This window comes from Anomaloglossus baeobatrachus, chromosome 4 (genome assembly GCF_048569485.1).
Source record: "Anomaloglossus baeobatrachus isolate aAnoBae1 chromosome 4, aAnoBae1.hap1, whole genome shotgun sequence".
Lineage (NCBI taxonomy): Eukaryota > Metazoa > Chordata > Amphibia > Anura > Aromobatidae > Anomaloglossus > Anomaloglossus baeobatrachus.
The window spans coordinates 365255143-365273243 of record NC_134356.1 but is presented as its reverse complement, the minus strand read 5'-3'; the positions used below and the strand labels follow the sequence as shown (position 1 = coordinate 365273243).

General features: G+C 41.7%; 1 protein-coding gene across 1 annotated transcript in view; it reads left to right on the top strand.

Moving 5' to 3' along the window:
- SLC2A13 (solute carrier family 2 member 13) overlaps positions 1-18101 on the top strand; it is a 304260-nt gene that overhangs the window by 263624 nt on the left and 22535 nt on the right. The window contains exons 5-9 of the mRNA XM_075345137.1: positions 10899-11062; positions 12635-12755; positions 12986-13111; positions 13943-14061; positions 16076-16228. Coding sequence (XP_075201252.1) covers positions 10899-11062; positions 12635-12755; positions 12986-13111; positions 13943-14061; positions 16076-16228 — 683 coding nt within the window. The remainder of the gene's footprint in view (positions 1-10898; positions 11063-12634; positions 12756-12985; positions 13112-13942; positions 14062-16075; positions 16229-18101) is intronic.

Sequence of the window (18101 nt, the reverse complement as noted above, 5' to 3'; positions counted from 1 at the left end):
CATGTTATATGGTTGTGTTACACAATCTACAAGTGCACAAAGATATCACACATTCACCACGCGAGAAGTGGGCCTGTGTACCCCCAAATGCCAGGGCTGAATGTGAGTCCCAGTCCGGCCCTGCCTACAATGAAACATGGGTGTGGCAGTGCTTAAGTGGGGCTGCATGAGTGCTGTTGGTGTATGGGAGCTACATTTTATTAATGGGATCATAAATTCACAGATGTACTGCTCTATATTGAAAGAAAAGATGCTACTATCACTCCCTGCCCTTGGTATCAAGTTTTTTGTCTAAATACGTGGTGCCTACAATGAAACATTGTGGTGGCAGTGTAAATTTGTGTTGCTGCATGAGTGCTCCTAGTCTCTTTGATGGTATCATGAATTCACAGATGTGTACTGCTCTATATTGAAAGAGAAGATGCTACTATCACTCCGTGCCCTTGGTATCAAACATTTTTTCTAAATACGTGGTGCCTACAATGAAACATTGTGGTGGCAGTGTAAATTTGTGTTGCTGCATGAGTGCTCCTAGTCTCTTTGATGGTATCATGAATTCACAGATGTGTACTGCTCTATATTGAAAAAGTAGATATTACCGTCACTCCTTGCCTTCTTCACAATAAGAATTCAGATAAAGAAAGGCTATGTCCATTTCATGTTCAGTAGTTTTTCATGTTGGCCTTAACGTTCTCAATAATCCCATTCATTGTAATGATGTGCATTTCAATAAGCATGCTCACACCATATATTTCAGTACCAACATAGAGAAGCGTGAAAATAAAGTTGTTTTGGGTGCATAGTGCTAAAAGGGCCCTAATCTAGCATATTAACTAATTATCCTTTAAAAAATGGGGTTTAAGGCTATGTGCGCACTTACCGGATTTTTGCGGATTTTGCCGCGGATTTGCTGCATGTTTCGCTGCAGAAAATGTTCATAACATCTCTGCAGTGAATCACCAGCAAATCCTATGGAGAAAAAAATCCTGTGCGCACTGGGCGGAATTTGACAGCTGCATGTTTTGCTGCGGGAATCCCGCAGCAAAAACAAGTGCATGTCACTTCTTTTCCGCACAGCGCTGCGGGATTTTACTCCATTGACTCAATGTTAATCAAGAAATCCCGCAGGGAATAACGCAGGCAGCAAATTCTGTGCGGTTCACTGCGTTTTCCTGCGTTATTCCCTGCGGTATTTTGCGGTTTACCTCCGGTAATGTGCATCACTTGCTTGCGGTTTTGCAGGGAAGTGATGTCATTACAGGAAGAGGAAGCCGTGCAGAGTAAACACACACACAGATCACAGACACAGACATCACAGACACATAGATCACATAGACACAGACACATAGAACACACATAGAAAGAAAACGGAAATATAGAAAAAATAGAACGTGGGCTCCGCTGCATATTTACCTTCCAGCCGAGGTAAGCACACAGCGGCGGCCCGGTATTCTCAGGCTGGGGAGGGAGAGGGGCAGGGGTAATGTCCCCCGCCTCACTCCCCCTCCGGCAGCCGAGAATATCAGCCGCAGCTGCCCCGGCACTGTCGCATGCAATATGCGGCAGCACCTGGAGTGTCCTCGGCTCTTCTTGCCACCGTGTAGCAGTGGTGGCAAGGTAATACAAGGGGTTAATGGTGATGGGGGACCACCGCCATTAACCCCAGGCTTGATCATGGCAGCGTCTATGTGACAGCTGACATGATCAACCCGTAAGTAAAGTGAAAAAAACACAGACACCGAAAAATCCTTTATTTTAAATAAAACCAACAAGCCTCGTTCACCATTTTATTAACCCCTCCCAAACAAAGCTCCGGCGTAATCCAGGTCCGACGTCCAGCGCTGCTTCCATCCAGCCGCGACTGTCACAGACACAGGCTGAATGAAAGCAGCAGAGGTAATTACCGGTCATTTCCCACGGCCGGTAATGTGAACTCACTGCCGACCGTGGGAAATGCAGCGATCTGTCCTCTATCTCTCTATCTATCTATCCCTCTGTCTATCTATCCCTCTATCTATTCTTCTGTCTATCTACTCTCAGAATTAAATGACTTTTTTTTTTTTTTTTTTTTTTTCTTCAATGTGCTTTATTGCATTGAATGCAATAAAGCACATCCCAACCCGCACGCGGCAAAACCGCGGCAATACCGCGAATAATACCGCGGTAAAACCGCAGCAAACCGCGGCAAACCGCATGCGGTTTTCGGGTGCGGTTTCCCGCGGTTTTTTACCGCGGGTGCGGTAATCTTTGAGGGCATGCGGAATTTTCTCAAGAAAATTCCACTTCCCAGTGCGCACAGAGCCTAAATCATTTATATCATTGAACCCTAATGGTCCTAGAACTTCTAACTGTAAAATCTGCTTCCTTTTTATTTGTAACACATGGTTTGTCACCAGCTCCCAGTGGAGCATGAACACATAATAAACCTTCAAACCACAACGCTTTAGCACTACCATTGTAGGCCAATCGCATATGCTTAATCACACTGAACCCAAGCCATTTATTAAATGAGTTGTCTTGTCTAAAGTGACAAGTCTGCAATCACTCTATGTGACTGCAGACTTGTGAATCCTCACATCCCTTGCCCCGTGAGGATTCTCCGGTGTCCGAGCTGGGAACGGCAGTCACATGGCCACAAGTATGTGTTAAGCATACCCCCGACCACATTCTGACTCGATAGGTGTGGCCTCGCTCAATACACTTGTCTTGAGCGATGCTGCACCCGTTTAGTCGGATTCTGGTCTGGAGTATGAATATCACATATTTGCAGCCATGTATCTGACACTGGAGAATTCTCACAGCGCATAGGGCAAGGGATGTGAGAACTCACAAGCCTGCAGTCACATAGAGTGATTGCAGACTTGTCACTTTAGATTGGACAACCCCTTTTAAAGATTGAAAATGTTTCTTCTTTTTACTACAGAAAGTGATCCTTTTTTATAGAGTTGGCAAATTGGAAAACCCATAATATAATTGAGGAGATATGACACCAAAACTGAATATTAGGATGTTATTATACAGGCAGTCCAAAAATATGTAAAATGTGACGTTTTGACCTGTATATTTGGGTCTTCATCTGAAACTGAAAATAGACAAATACAGAAAAAAAACCAAATATGTAAGGGTGACCTCCATGGGTAGATTATAACAAAAAAATTGATATATCTCCTGTCAATTATCATATGAATATTATATCCAATCTCATTTACAAACAGCATGATCACACTATTTGTAATCAGGGAAAAAATAATTATAAACCTTATTCTACTTATAATTTAGGAGATGGTGCAGTCTAAGAGATATTTCAGTATGTGGGAGATTTCATGAAGAATGCATAGAACAACATGATCAGAAAGAGGGTTATCAGTAAGGAATCATAAATGTAGTCGTGATAGATTAATTACTATTATTGCTGCACAACTTGGTACCTGTCTTTTTAGTGTTTTGTGTATGCTCTTGTTTGTGATCGTGGTTACTTTTATATTGGTTAGATTATTTGTCCAACAGTATAAGGCAGGTGTGTCCAACCTGTGGCTTGTCACCTCATGATGTGTGGCTTGCGGCTGTCTACCAGCTAGGTGCATTAAAACTAGGTCTAGCAAATGTGGTGACTTTTGTGAATAGCCCCACACAGAAGAGCATATCTGGAGGCACATATCCTGACTTTGTTTTTATTTTTTTGTTTTTTTAAATTCTGCTGAATCTCTGTCCTGGTATATAACTCTGCTTACTGTGACTTATGCTACGTCATTTTCACATTATTTTTAATACTCACTGATGTATGACTGAATCGTCCTCTTTGTAAATCCTTATCTGATGGTGGAAGGTGTAAATCTGTGTAGATTGGAAGTCCGGGCGGGTGTCAAAAGTGTCCTGTTCCCTTTGATTCCTTAATCATCCCCTGGTGTGATCAGCATTTGTTGATTTCCCTTAACAAGCTGAGCTCCCACAATCCCCCTTACCTATTCCTCTTGTCAGCCCTATATATTTGTGTGCTCCTGAAGGGGTGCACGCGTGTGGTGTTCCTGCATGCGTGTGCCACCTTTTGCAAAATTATTGAATGTTTTGAGAGGAACAAAATTATAATCTTGTGATACCTTTTAATAGCGAACTAAAATAGTTTGTTAGCCATTAAAAGGTATCACAAGATTATAATTTTGTTCCTCTCACTGAAAACATTCAATAATTTTTAAACTGGCTACCACGGTACCAAAACCTTTTCACTAATCTTTTGCAAAGTGCCATCGTTGCTAAGTGCTGGGCAGTTATTTCAGTGGCGGTTAGTCAGGGCAGGAGTCAGGTAAACTACTCTTTGACACAGTCTGTTTCAACCATGACCATTATTTCTATCTCTATCATCCTATATGTTTTTACCATCCACCTTCACCGCCCTGTCCCCCCTCCATCACCACTCATCCACATCAGCCCCTCTCCTACGTACAGCTCCCAGGCTCTTTTCACCTATCTGAGTAATCTCAATCCTTCATGCCCCAGGGTCTTGCAGAAAAAGACATGCCACAAGTCCAAAAACCATCTGATCTTTTTCCTTCTACTGCTACTTCTTTCAGATGATATCTCTCCTAACCCCGGTCCACCCCATGCTAACTTTACCCCCTCCCCCACCTCTCATAGAAACCCTGATAATCTTATTAACATTAGTTGTACACCCTCACTTACCTCTCTTAATTGTGCTCTCTAGAATCCACGGTCTGTATGTAACAAGCTTCCATACATCCGCAACTACTTTCTCAATAACTATCTTAACCTGCTAGCCCTCACTGAAACCTGGATTCAGGAGTCTGACAATACTTCCCCTGCTGCCATCTCCCACGATGGTCTACACTTTTCCCATTCACCAAGATCTGAAAACAGACATGGTGGTGGAGTTGGCTTACTCCTGTCCCCACAATGTACCTTCCAGGTCATCCCCCCAGCTCCATCCCTCTCATTCCCGTCCTTTGAGGTCCACGCCATCAGGCTCTTCCATCCCCTCTCCCTCAGAGTAACTGTCATATACTGTCCCCCAGGCTCACCCACCCAGTTCCTTGACCACTTTTTAGCCTGGCTACCGCACTTCATGTCTTCAGAATTACCAACCCTTATCCTAGGAGACTTTAACATTCCCATGAACAGCCCTTCCTCCCCATCTGCATCCCAGCTTCTATCTCTCACCACCTCCTTTGGCTTCTCACAACTCTCATCCTCTGAGACACATGAAGATGGTAACACCCTTGACCTGGTCTTTGTCCGCCTCTGCTCAATCTCTGACTTTGACAACTCACCTCTTCCCCTCTCTGACCACAACATCCTCTCCTTCAAGCTCACAAACCCTCGCCCACCCCAGCACCCATCCACCTATCACACATTGAGAAACCTACAGGCCATTGACTCTCAGACACTTACAGACTCTCTACACTCATCACTGTCCCCTATCTCCTCACTTTCCTGTCCTGATCTGACTGTAAAGCACTACAATGACACACTCAGAAGTACCCTAGACCAAGTAGCGCCCCTCACCTTCAGAAAGACCATACACAGAGTAAAACAGCCCTGGCTCACATCCCAAACTCTATTTCTCCAGCAATGCTCCAGGAGTGCCGAACGCCTATGGAGGAAAACCCGCACACCAGAAAACTTCATCCACTACAAGTTCATGTTAAGGACCTACAACACTTCCCTTCACCTCGCCTAACAGACCTACTTCACCACCCTTATTTCCTCACTATCCAACAATCCAAAAAAGCTCTTTGACACCTTTCACTCCCTCCTCAGTCCCAAAGTACAGACCCCCATCAAAGACCTTCATGCTGATCACCTGGCCTCGTACTTCACAGAGAAAATAGAAATCATCCGCCGAGAGATCAGCTCCCTGCCACTAAGCGTTGGGAATCCCATCCCTCCCTATATCCCTTCCAGCTCACTTTCCACATTTGACCCAGTCACAGAGGAGGAAGTCTCCAGGCTCCTATCCTCTTCTCGTCCTACCACTTGCCCTACTGATCCCTTCCCCTCACCTCTACTCCAGTCCCTCTCTCAGGTTGTCACCACTCACCTAACTAAAATCTTCAATCTCTCTCTCTCTTCTGGTATCTTCCCCTCCTCCCTCAAACACTCTATCATTACTCCATTATTAAAAAAAACCCTCTCTTGATCTGTCCTGCACAAGCAAATACAGACCAGTCTCCAATCTCCCCTTCATCTCCAAACTCTTGGAGCGCCTGGTCTACTCTCGCCTCACCCGCTACCTTTCCACCCACTCTCTTCTAGATCCTTTACAGTCTGGCTTCCGCCCTTTACACTCAACAGAAACCGCCCTTGTCAAAGTGACCAATGACCTTTTGACAGCAAAACGTAACGGTTACCACTCTCTGCTTATCCTTCTTGACCTCTCTGCCACCTTCGACACTGTTGACCACCATCTCCTTCTCTCTATGCTCCATTCTATCGGCCTAAAGGACACTGTTCTTTCCTGGTTCTCTTCCTATCTTTCTGTCCGCTCGTTCAGTGTATAATTTGCTGGCTCCACATCTTCTCCTCTTCCTCTCACTGTTGGGGTCCCTCAAAGTTCGGTCCTCGGCCCTCTTCTTTTCTCCATCTACACTGCACCAATTGGACAGACTATCAGCAGATTTGGCTTCCAGTTCCATCTTTATGCTGATGACACACAGCTATACACCTCATCCCCTGAGCTCACCCCCGCTGTACTACAGAATACAGTGACTGCCTGACTGCAGTTTGCAACATCATGTCTGCTCTCTATCTGAAACTTAACCTTTCAAAAACTGAACTTCTTTTTCCTCTGTCTTCCAACCTTCCTAAACCTGACATCTCTCTCTCTCTCTCTGTGTGGCACTACAATAACTCCTAGGCAGCAAGCCTGCTGTCTGGGTGTTATACTTGACACTGATCTCTCCTTCACCTCCCACATACAATCTCTTGCCCGCTCCTGCCACTTGCACCCTGGTGGCCCTGATCCACTCTCGCCTTGACTACTGTAACTCTATTAATTGGTCTTCCCCTAACTAGACTCTTTCCTTTACAGTCCATCCTTAATGCAGCAGCCAGGGTTACCTATCTGGCTAACCGCTACTCGGATGCCTCTGCTCTGTGCCAGTCATTGCACTGGCTGCCCATATATCACAGGATCCAATTCAAACTGCTTGTTATCACCCAGAAAGCTCTCCACAGGGTGGCACCCCCCTACATCTCCACCCTCCTCTCTGTCTATCACCCAACCCGTTCTCTACGCTCTGCAAATCACTTTCGACTAACATCCACACTAATTCGAACCTCCCACTCCCAGATCCAAGACTTCTCCTGAGCTGCACCAACCCTCTGGAACGCTCTACCCCAAGAAGTTAGGACAAATCACAACTTACTCAGCTTCAGACGCTCCCTAAAAACGCATCTTTTTAGGGCGGCCTATCACACTCCCTAATCAGATTCAATTCACATAGTCCCTCTACAACTTCTCACAACATAACTCCACGGCACCCAAATGCATCTCAAGGTTCTGGCCAACTAGTCCAGGAAACCATTATCTATCCCCCATTTCCTGGAGATGGCTGGATTGTCATTGTAAATAAGCACTTGTACTTTGCCCCCCCCCCCATATCTCATTCTAGATTGTAAGCTCTCACGAGCAGGATTGTTGTTTTTTTCCCCCTCTAAATATTATATTTTCTATAACTGTTACTTGTTGGTATATGATCCTCCTGAATTGTAAAGCGCTGCGGAATATGTTGGCGCAATAGAAATAAAATAATTTATAATAATAATAATAAAAAATAAAGTATAGTAATCTGGAGACAGGCTGATAATACCAGGTAGAGGGGGTGCTTGAAGCTAGATGTGATATGTGATAGTGTGGTGTGAGAGATTTGATGCAAGAATACTGAATGGGGGTAAAGTTAGAGCCCCTGGATCTTGGTAAACAGTCTGTGTGATTTCTATAGAAAAGCTTTGGCTGTCATACTGGTAATGATGGCTCTGGGTGTCACTAAATTGACGGGCATTGCTGCTAGATATCACTTCTCGGGGGCAAGGGGATGAGGAAGTTCTGGATGTGGCTCACGACCCTCTCTCCAAGCTGACTTTGACTCTCCAGGTAAGAAAGGTTGGGGACCACTTGTATAAAGAATATATTTGATCTCTAATAACTGGCTTAGGTTCAGCGCGATTAATTGGATATTTGCAATTAACCCACAATGCTAAAGCGTTGCAGTTTGTAGACATATTTTTGTCACCACCTCCTGGTGGACCATTGATATGAAATAATTTGTTTAAACAAAAAAGCAGGTTTGATCTTAAAATCAAAAGCATTAAGACTATTAGGTCCCAATGGTAGATTTGCAGTGGTATGATACTCCTTCCATTTCAATATGATCGCTTGCACAGTGCTTCTTGGGATGTTTAAAGTTGTGGAAATCTTTTTGTAACCAAATCCGGCTTTAAACTTCTCCACAACAGTATCACAGACCTGCCTGTTGTGTTTCTTGGTCTTCATGATGCTCTCTGTGCTTTAAACAGAGCACTGAGACTATCACAGAGCAGGTGCATTTATACGGAGACTTGATTACACACTGGTGGCTTATATTTATCATTATCAGTCATTTAGGACAACAGAGATCCTCAATGAACTTCTGGAGTGAGTTTATATATGAATATATATACACATAGCTCTGGCCAAAAGTAAGAAAACACTGCAACATTTTCAGTTTTTCTGAGTTTTCTATTTATAGGTATGTTTTTGAGTAAAATGTAAATTGCTCCTTTATTCTATAAACTATTATTTTCAGGAAATAAATACAAAATGTACTGCTTGAAAATTCGGAGACAGTAGTTTATGGAATAAAAAAACAATTTACAATTTTACTCAAAAATATAAAGGGAAAAATCAGAAAAACTGAAAATTTTGCAGTGGTCTCTTTATTTTTGCCAGAGCTGTATGTGTTATATAATATATATAATATTCACACACAATGTATAGTTGTATAAAAATAAATAGATTATTTAAAAAAATGACGTAGCGCTCCGCGGTATTTTTTATTCTCAGCGCACATAAAGCAGACAGCTAGGGGCTGCCACCCACATCTGCCTAGCTTTACCTTGGCTAGCAATCAACATACAGGGAAGCCCATTTTTAATTTTTTTTTAGTTATTTAAAAAAAAAAAAAAGTGTGTGCTCCCGCTGCATTTACTATTGCTAGCTAAGGGTAATCCAAGCAGCTACTGGCTGCTAACCCACACTCCTTTTTGTGTTACTTTCACTGGCAATGGAAAATCCAGGATAGCCAAAAAGCAAAAAAATGCCGTGGTCTTCACCATATTTTTGTATGCTAGTCAGGCACAGCAGGCAGGTACGGGCTGCCCCCAACTGCCTATTTGTATCCGACTAGGAACCAAAAATATAGGGAAGCCCAATTTTTAATTATTTCATGAATTTCATGAAACAAGCAAAAAAAAATGACATGGGCTTCGCCGCCCAATTTTTGTGTGCAGCCAGGTACGACGAGGCAGCTGAGGATTGGAATCCACAGCTCAGGTGTCCCAAGCTCTCTGCCCCCCCCTTCCCGCTGTGAATTGCAGTCCGCAGCCGCCCCAGAAAATTGCGCTTTCATAGAAGCATCATCTTCGGGCGCTGTATCTTACCTTTCCAGTGGCCCTGGTGCACGCTGAGTAATAAGGGGTTAATACCAGATTTGTTTTACCAGCTGGTATTAAGCCTGAGATTCTTAATGTCAGGCCAAGTTTGACCCAGCCATTAAGAATCTCAATAAAGGGTTAAAAAAGACACCACACAGAGAAAAAATACTTTATTAGAAATAAATACACAGACACACTTAGGGACTACATCTTTATTACTCCCTCTCACCCCTCCACGATCCTGGTCTTCTGTCTTCTTCAACCGATGCAGCTCTGCTATATCAGAATGCACGGGGGGAGGAAGAACACCAATTTTCTCCATGCAGTCTAATAACTCAATGAGTGAGCAAAGGCTACGGTTTGGTAAGCAGTGATTTCACCGCTGCCACCGTTGCCATAGTAACCTAACAAGCGGGTTACTATAGTAACGGTGATCTCCGATCACTTGATTCCCGACGCTGTTATTCACCGGCTGTGGCATTACGTTGTGTGGCAACCAATCCCTGCATTTGGGCTGACTCTGTAAAGAGCGCCGACATGCAGAGAGGGGGAGCATAGCATGTGCCTGAGCATCTTGCCGGTACACGGCGCTCACCGAGTAAACCGAGAGTACTGAGATGCTCTGGCGAGCACCAAGATTGGCCGAGCATGCTGACACTACAAGACCTTGCATGACGTCATAGTAATGTGACCAGTCTGTAGCTAATGAGATAATACAACATTCACACGTGATTGGTCACATGCTATGACGTCACGGAAGGTCCTTTGGTTACCGGGTGGCGGCACAGCGATGATCGTACTCGGATGCAGAAGCGGCGGGAGACAGAGCCTGCAGGATGCGTTGCGGGATCTGTAAGTATAATGACAATGTTTATTATTAACTGTGTTCTTTATTTTACAGCCTCCCTGCCCCATCCCAATACTGTAAAGCCTGAGATCGGTGAATGGTCGCAAGATCGTGTTATCTCGATCCTGATCTCGATCCTTACAAAAAAGGTCGGGGGGATCGCCCATTACTATACAAGACTATTTATTTCAGAAATGTTCAGAAATTGCTGCAGAATGCAGTGGGAGCAAATTTGGAGCATGTTTACTTTTACCATTCATTTCTAGGTCTGGTGTACCTTAAATGCCTAAAGGATGCACATTATCCTCAGGGGTTGGAGGAAGAAAAAAAAAATGTGTATGTATAATGTGTGTATCCGAGTGTGTGTATACATGGTTTTTCACTGAGTATTTTATATGCCTTTCAGGTACTACAGTGCTACAATTTTACAGATGTCTGGAGTGGATGATGATAAACTGGCTATTTGGCTCTCCGCTATTACTGCATTTACTAACTTCAGTTTTACACTTGTTGGTGTTTGGCTTGTGGAAAAAGTCGGCAGAAGGAAACTCACACTTGGAAGTCTTACGGGTATGAGCACAGTGTAATAATGTAACGTGGAAAATACAATATGTATTAGTGCTGTTTTTATAGTTGTAAATTAACTTACTATTTGGTATTTACTGCAATAGCATTTATTATTGGCAAGGCTTATTATAACCAATCATTCCATCTGAAAGTACTTTTTACATGTTATTTTGACATTTAGCTAATACGAGTAGTATGCTTTTGTTGTTAATCTGTATGTCCTCTTATTTTCATTGGCTAACCTACAGGTAAATTTATTAATGGCTAATTATTTTGGTTACACAGTACAATGTAAAACATTACCCCTGCATGTGCTGTGGTTTTCTTTTTTTTACCTCTGCTTCATGGATCCAGAGATTTGGGCCTGTGTTTAAGTGCTATTTTTTTCTGGTGTTCACCAAGTGGGTTTTGCTTACGGCATTCTCTAGAACATGTCTTTAGGCTGCACTACATAATTGCATAATATGAGCAATGTCTCCCTTGGTAAACTCCATAAAAATTATCATGTTGGTGTAAAAAAATATTGTACTCGTTGGATTTCAACATATCCAATTTTTTATTCCGCTAAAAGACAGGTCCTTGCCAGAAATGTCAGCAGCTTGTTTAACGCTGCACATAAGTTCATCAAACTTTGCTATAATTTTCTGACACCTACATTTGCTTTCACATTATGTTTACTACTTGCTGATTTCTTAATGTGTTGTCACATTGCTAAACTCAAGTACTCAGGGACAGGTGTTATATTGGGAAATGTAAAAAATGGCACATAAATTACTTTCATCCACACAGTCACAAGTTGTAAAATACTGATCTAAGGTCTGAGTGTTGCAATTTTTTTCTAGATTATTGCTCTTGGAGTTTACACGCTGCGATATCGGTACCGATATAGCTAGCGAGCGTACCCACCCCCGTTGGTTGTGCCTCACGGGCAAATCGCTGCCCGTGTCGCACAACATCGCTAACACCCGTCACACATACTTACCTGCCTAGCGACGTCGCTGTTGCTGGCAAACTGCCTCCTTTCTACGGGGGCGGTTCGTTCGGCATCACAGCGACGTCACTCTGCGGCCGCCCAATAGAAGTGGAGGGGCGGAGATGAGCGGGAGGAACATTCCTCCTTACGTCCTCATTACCGGCGGCCGCAGATGCGATGTTGTTCCTCGTTCCTGCGGTGTCACACATAGCGATGTGTGCTGCCGCAGGAATGACAAACAACATTGGTACTGACCAGACAATGATAAATGGTAAGTGAACGACCTCTCGCAGACAAACGATTTTTGCCTCTCTTGCGATCGTTTAAGGTCGCTCATATGTGTTACACACTGCGATGTCGCTAACGACGCCGGATGTGCGTCACAAACACCGTCACCCCGGCGATATATCGTTAGCGATGTCGCAGCGTGTAAATGGCGTTTAAGGGTAGTCGGGAGCATTTTGACAAACTACTTCTCTTTATGTGCCATACATATGCCCAATACGTGCATTGCATGTGGAATTAGTATTAGGTAATCTGAGCTAATGTGAAGAAAACAAATCACAAATCTAACTGATTTGCAACTTATGTGTTCCCAATAGGTACATCATTGGCCTTGATTGTTCTGGCTCTGGGCTTTTTATTGTCCGCTCAAGTCTCGCCTCCTGTATCCTTCACACCAACAGATCCTGCCAGCCAAAACTCTACTTGCACAAAATATAGGTGATTATAACATACTTGCAATTGCCTTACTTATGTTGAATATCCAAATGTGTGTTTGAAATCTAGCAATAACTGTCCAAAGAACATGGAGAACGCATTAGAAATATGATCAGTGTGATTGACTAACTTGGCCAGTGTAGCATATGGCACCAAAAATGATGTCTGTTGTGATGATATACAAGCAACCATAGAACGGTAATGGCTATTTCTTAATCTTTTACTTTTTGCAGCTTTTGTAACGGATGTATGCTGGATCCCAGCTGTGGGTTTTGCTACAAAATAAATGGTTCAAATATTGTTGATTCATCCTGCATTTCGGTAGATCCAAAAACAACAGAGCAGTCAGCATGGGGCAGGTAATGTTTATTTTCTTCTGTATACTTGAATTCTGTGTGTTAACTTGTAAGAAAAGCAGTTTAAAGGAAAGCTAAATCTATATAAAGATCTGCCGGCACTAGTATAATTCTCATTTTCCCTATGTTTCTATTCCTCATCAGAACATTTCTTTAAATAATGGAAACCCAATGGACATATTATATAGCTGCCTCAATGATGTGCCATTCCAACACTTGTATACTATAGCTAATGCCTGGTTACCATGGTCCCATGCTATACATGTATTACCATTGTAGACAGTGAAAATATACACCAAAAAGTAACAATGTTGTGGACACAACCTATATATTAATGGAGTGTTAATCAAAATACCTGTAAAACATGCAGAAAAAAAAGTAGTAGGAAAGTTCAGTTGCACTTCTAAAATTAAAACCATATAATATTTATTATGTAAGAAACCCACAAACCTATACAAGACAAAAACGATCATTTAAAATTACACCATTGTGCCAGAACCTGTTTTCTAGGCCAAAACTGGCACTAGGATGCAACCCATATGACCAACATGATAACCAAAAGAGCCATGTAATTATATTAGTATTTCTAATATGTACGAAGAGACACTTGTCAAATAGTATCCAATAAAGAAAAAAGGTGTAATGTACATATACAGATTATACATAATCAAAAGAATATGAGGCTGCAATAAAATTCCTTAGCGGTTATCACTATACATTGTGTGTTTAAGTGGCTGAAGGCATTTGAGTATATTTTATTTTAGGCTATATGTGGCTCAGCTTGAAATCAATTTTTACATTACTCTTTTTTTTTTTCTTTTTTTTTTTTTTCAGTTGTACTAATGAAACCAAATCTAAATCTGGATCATATTGGGCTTATAATTACTGTCCAACATCATATTCATGGACTGTGCTCCTTGGATTAATATTGTACTTGACTTTCTTTGCACCTGGTAAGATAAATTGACAAAGTGTTTACATGTTCCATAGATTCTACCATTAAACAAGTGAGGATTCTGCAAATATTATCAGTTCTTGAATACAAAGCTATGATCAGAAAATCCTCATTCACTTTTCCTGAAATGGAGAATATTGTTTGTTAATGAAATCATTCTAACAACTTGTTTTCCTATTTCGTGACATAGTGCAGATGCCCTCCAAGACCATATTTATAAAACCATCAATTTAAAGTATTCATGCTAAAAGATTAGTGTGTTTAGATGGATTTTAGGGAGAATATTACACAAAGCACATTCTTCTAATAGAGCAGGTAAAGCTAGAAAAAAATAGTCTTAATAAAACGTCTTTGCAAGTAGTAATAGAATATATACCTCCTTATGTCGTCCAAATGGTGCTAGTGGAGAGCACATATAGGAGTAGCTGCAACTTATTATGGTGGTCCTTGTGATGCTTCTTAAAAAGATATATTTATTTTTAGTAAAATTAACAATTTTTAATTATGAGTAAAGATACACTAGGCGCCTCCTCTTTATGTAACCTGTAGAACTGCATAAAACGGACACCTATAGACCATCTAGCCTAAAGCTCCACTCAAGCATTTTTTGTTTTCAGCACTGGAGTGTCACTTTATATGTAAGGCCCTTTCCCTTATACTCACCTTTCGGTGTTTTCATCCTTTTTCGGCGCTGTTCCAGTCCTGCTTCACCAACTTGTGTCCCTAAATTCTGAATGACCAGAAGTTGCATCAGAAGCACTCAGTGCAACTCTGACACCTAGAATGAGGCCTGAATGAGACTCTCATAGAGTTGCATTGATTTGTGACCTCCGGCGCGCTCCATAACACACTGGGGCAGCTGGCAGGTCACATATTGTTGGAGACCAACTGGAGCGACGCTGGAAACAGATAAAGATGGCAACATGTGAGTATAGGACTGAGAGCAGGGAACTTATATTTAAAGCACCACTTCAGCAGTTAAATAAAAAAAATAGCTGGAGAGGTGCTTTAAATATACCATTTAAGTAATCTGTGTGCTTGAATACCAGCCATTAATCCTGGAGTTATCAGGAAGATTTGAGTTGACCATAACCCGAAGACAGCGAGTTTCCTGCACAAGAGCTCTGATAGTTCTACACGCTGATTGAAATACCAGGCTCAGGCCGGTTAGCATACAGTAAACTATTTAACGTTCCCCTTTTATAGGATTCAGTTTCAATTAGTGAGTGACAGGTAAATTCAACATGTCCAAATTCAGGCTGTCGATCCTTTTGGCCTGTAACAGATAAGCGGCCACCAGAAATATCTGGCAGCATCTCTCTCATAGAGAATATAGGTGATCACTCCTGTGTATGAGAGAGTCAGGGGAGATAGCTGTTGGCCTAATGATAGTTATCTAAAATGTATGGTTGCCCTAGGCGTCATCACCATAGATAGTGCTTAAAGCAAAATCTGCTGATAGTCGTGTGCCAATTGGGTCTGTATAGAGGGAATAGAAGAGATAATGTAGACCTATGCAAAGGGATTTTCATGGTCCCCCTAAGATGACATTATTTTACATACCCAACATTAAAGATTTCCTAAATTTGTACAAAAAAATCATTCAAATACAGCCCTTAATTTGTCTCATCATCACATTTATAACATGCATAGATTTGTGGGATTTTTTTCTATTATTATATCATGTGACACATATGATCTGTTTTTCCAAATGAATGCATATTTGTGTAATGTTCCCTCTAGGCTGAACATCGTGGAGTTAAATGGCGAATATGAAGAGCTCTCCACTCTGAGGGGCTACATTCATAGGCTGCATGATCTTTTCAACTAAATGTGCTTTTACTAATGCCATCATTTTCTAATCTATAAATAAATATAGTATTTACCTTCTCCAGCACAATACAAGACACTGCATCTGCTAACAAGCGTACAATTAAGAGGTTTAATAAACCACTTGTTCCCTGTGTATTTGATTTTTCATTTCCTTCTACTAAATGTTTTGTTATTTTTAGGTATGGGACCAATGCCATGGACTGTCAACTCCGAAATATACCCATTGTGGGCAAGAAGCACAGGAAATGCATGCTCCTCTGGTGTTAACTGGATTTTCAATGTTGTGATCTCCCTCACATTTTTACACACAGCAGAGTATCTGACGTACTATGGTAAGCACTGCCTCATTTCAGAATCACATGCACAGTTAGACAACATATGTGCCCTAGATTTTCATGAAGAGCATTCATTCATTACATGGCAAAGCTATTCACATGGCAAATTAACTGCAGCTTCCTTTCTTATGAAAAGTGTTTTATCATAATCACCTAAACATGTATCTTGGTTACCAGTTAAAGGGAATCTGTCACCACATTTGACATATCTAACCTATTCTTCGCATTCAGATGTTAGAGTGCTGAAAAACTTCGGATATTCAAGTCTAGTGGTGAGCATAAAAAGCAGGATCTCATATGGATCAAACGTACAGTACAGACCAAACGTTTGGACACACCTTCTCATCTCTAGAACACCTATTAAGAGGAGACTTTGTGCAGCAGGCCTTCATGGTAAAATAGCTGCTAGGAAACCACTGCTAAGGACAGGCAACAAGCAGAAGAGACTTGTTTGGGCTAAAGAACGCAAGGAATGGACATTAGACCGGTGGAAATCTGTGCTTTGGTCTGATGAGTCCAAATTTGAGCTCTTTGGATCCAACCACCGTGTCTTTGTAGAAAAGGTGAACGGATGGACTCTACATGCCTGGCTCCCACCGTGAAGCATGGAGGAGGAGGAGGTGTGACAGTGTGGGGGTGCTTTGCTGGTGACACTGTTGGGGATTTATCCAAAATTGAAGGCACACTAAACCAGCATGCCTACCACAGCATCTTGCAGCGGCATGCTATTCCATCCGGTTTGCGTTTAGTTGGACCATCATTTATTTTTCAACAGGACAATGACCCCAAACACACCTCCAGGCTGTGTAAGGGCTGTTTGACTAAGGAGAGTGATGGGATGCTACGCCAGATGATCTGGCCTCCACAGTCACCAGAACTGAACCCAATCGAGATTGTTTGGGGTGAGCTGGACCGCAGAGTGAAGGCAAAAGGGCCAACAAGTGCTAAGCATTTCTCGGAACTCCTTCAAGACTGTTGGAAAACCATTTCCGGTGACTACCTCTTGAAGCTCATCAAGAGAATGCCAAGAGTGTGCAAAGCAGTAATCAAAGCAAAAGGTGGCTACTTTGAAGAACCTAGAATATAAGACATATTTTCAGTTGTTTCACACTTTTTTGTTAAGTAATTCACTCCACATGTGTTAATTCATAGTTTTGATGTCTTCAATGTGAATCTACAATTTTTAGAGTCATGAAAATAAAGAAAACTCTTTGAATGAGGTGTGTCCAAACGTTTAGTCTGTACTGTATATCATTCAATTTTTACAGATACACGGCTATTTTTAAAATTGGAAACTGTATTTTGTCTTTAAAATGTTAATAACTGCTATCATATAAAAATAATGCTACATGGGTGTAAAAAATGGACGTATGGATGACAGGTGGACGACAAGACAGATAAAAATTGTCGGTTATTTTTCTGGATAAATTTTTTTATATGCTATAGTATGAACTTAGCCTTCAACCGCTTTATCTTTATCATTTTAGATATCTGGGCTATTTTTTCCATTAGTAAAAAAAATAGTGTGTACATAATTGTTTTTGTCATCCATATTCAATCCCTGAGTGTATGCTTGTCTACGGCCATTTGAGATTGTGTGGCAATTGTATTTATAAATCAACTTTTAAAATGTACAATGTAAAAATGGCAATGTATCTATGAAAATTGGATGCTATGTGAATGATTCATAAACTTTTTATAGGAGAGTCTCTTCCGAGATGTGGAAGTGAATAGTGAATGCTATAATTTTGTTTTTTTATGCAGACACTTGATCCATGCGAAAAAAAATTCATCTTAACTGTCTAATTGAATTACATTTGTCAGTGTGTTGTCCAATTTTTGCTCGTACAGCACACATCCATATAAAACG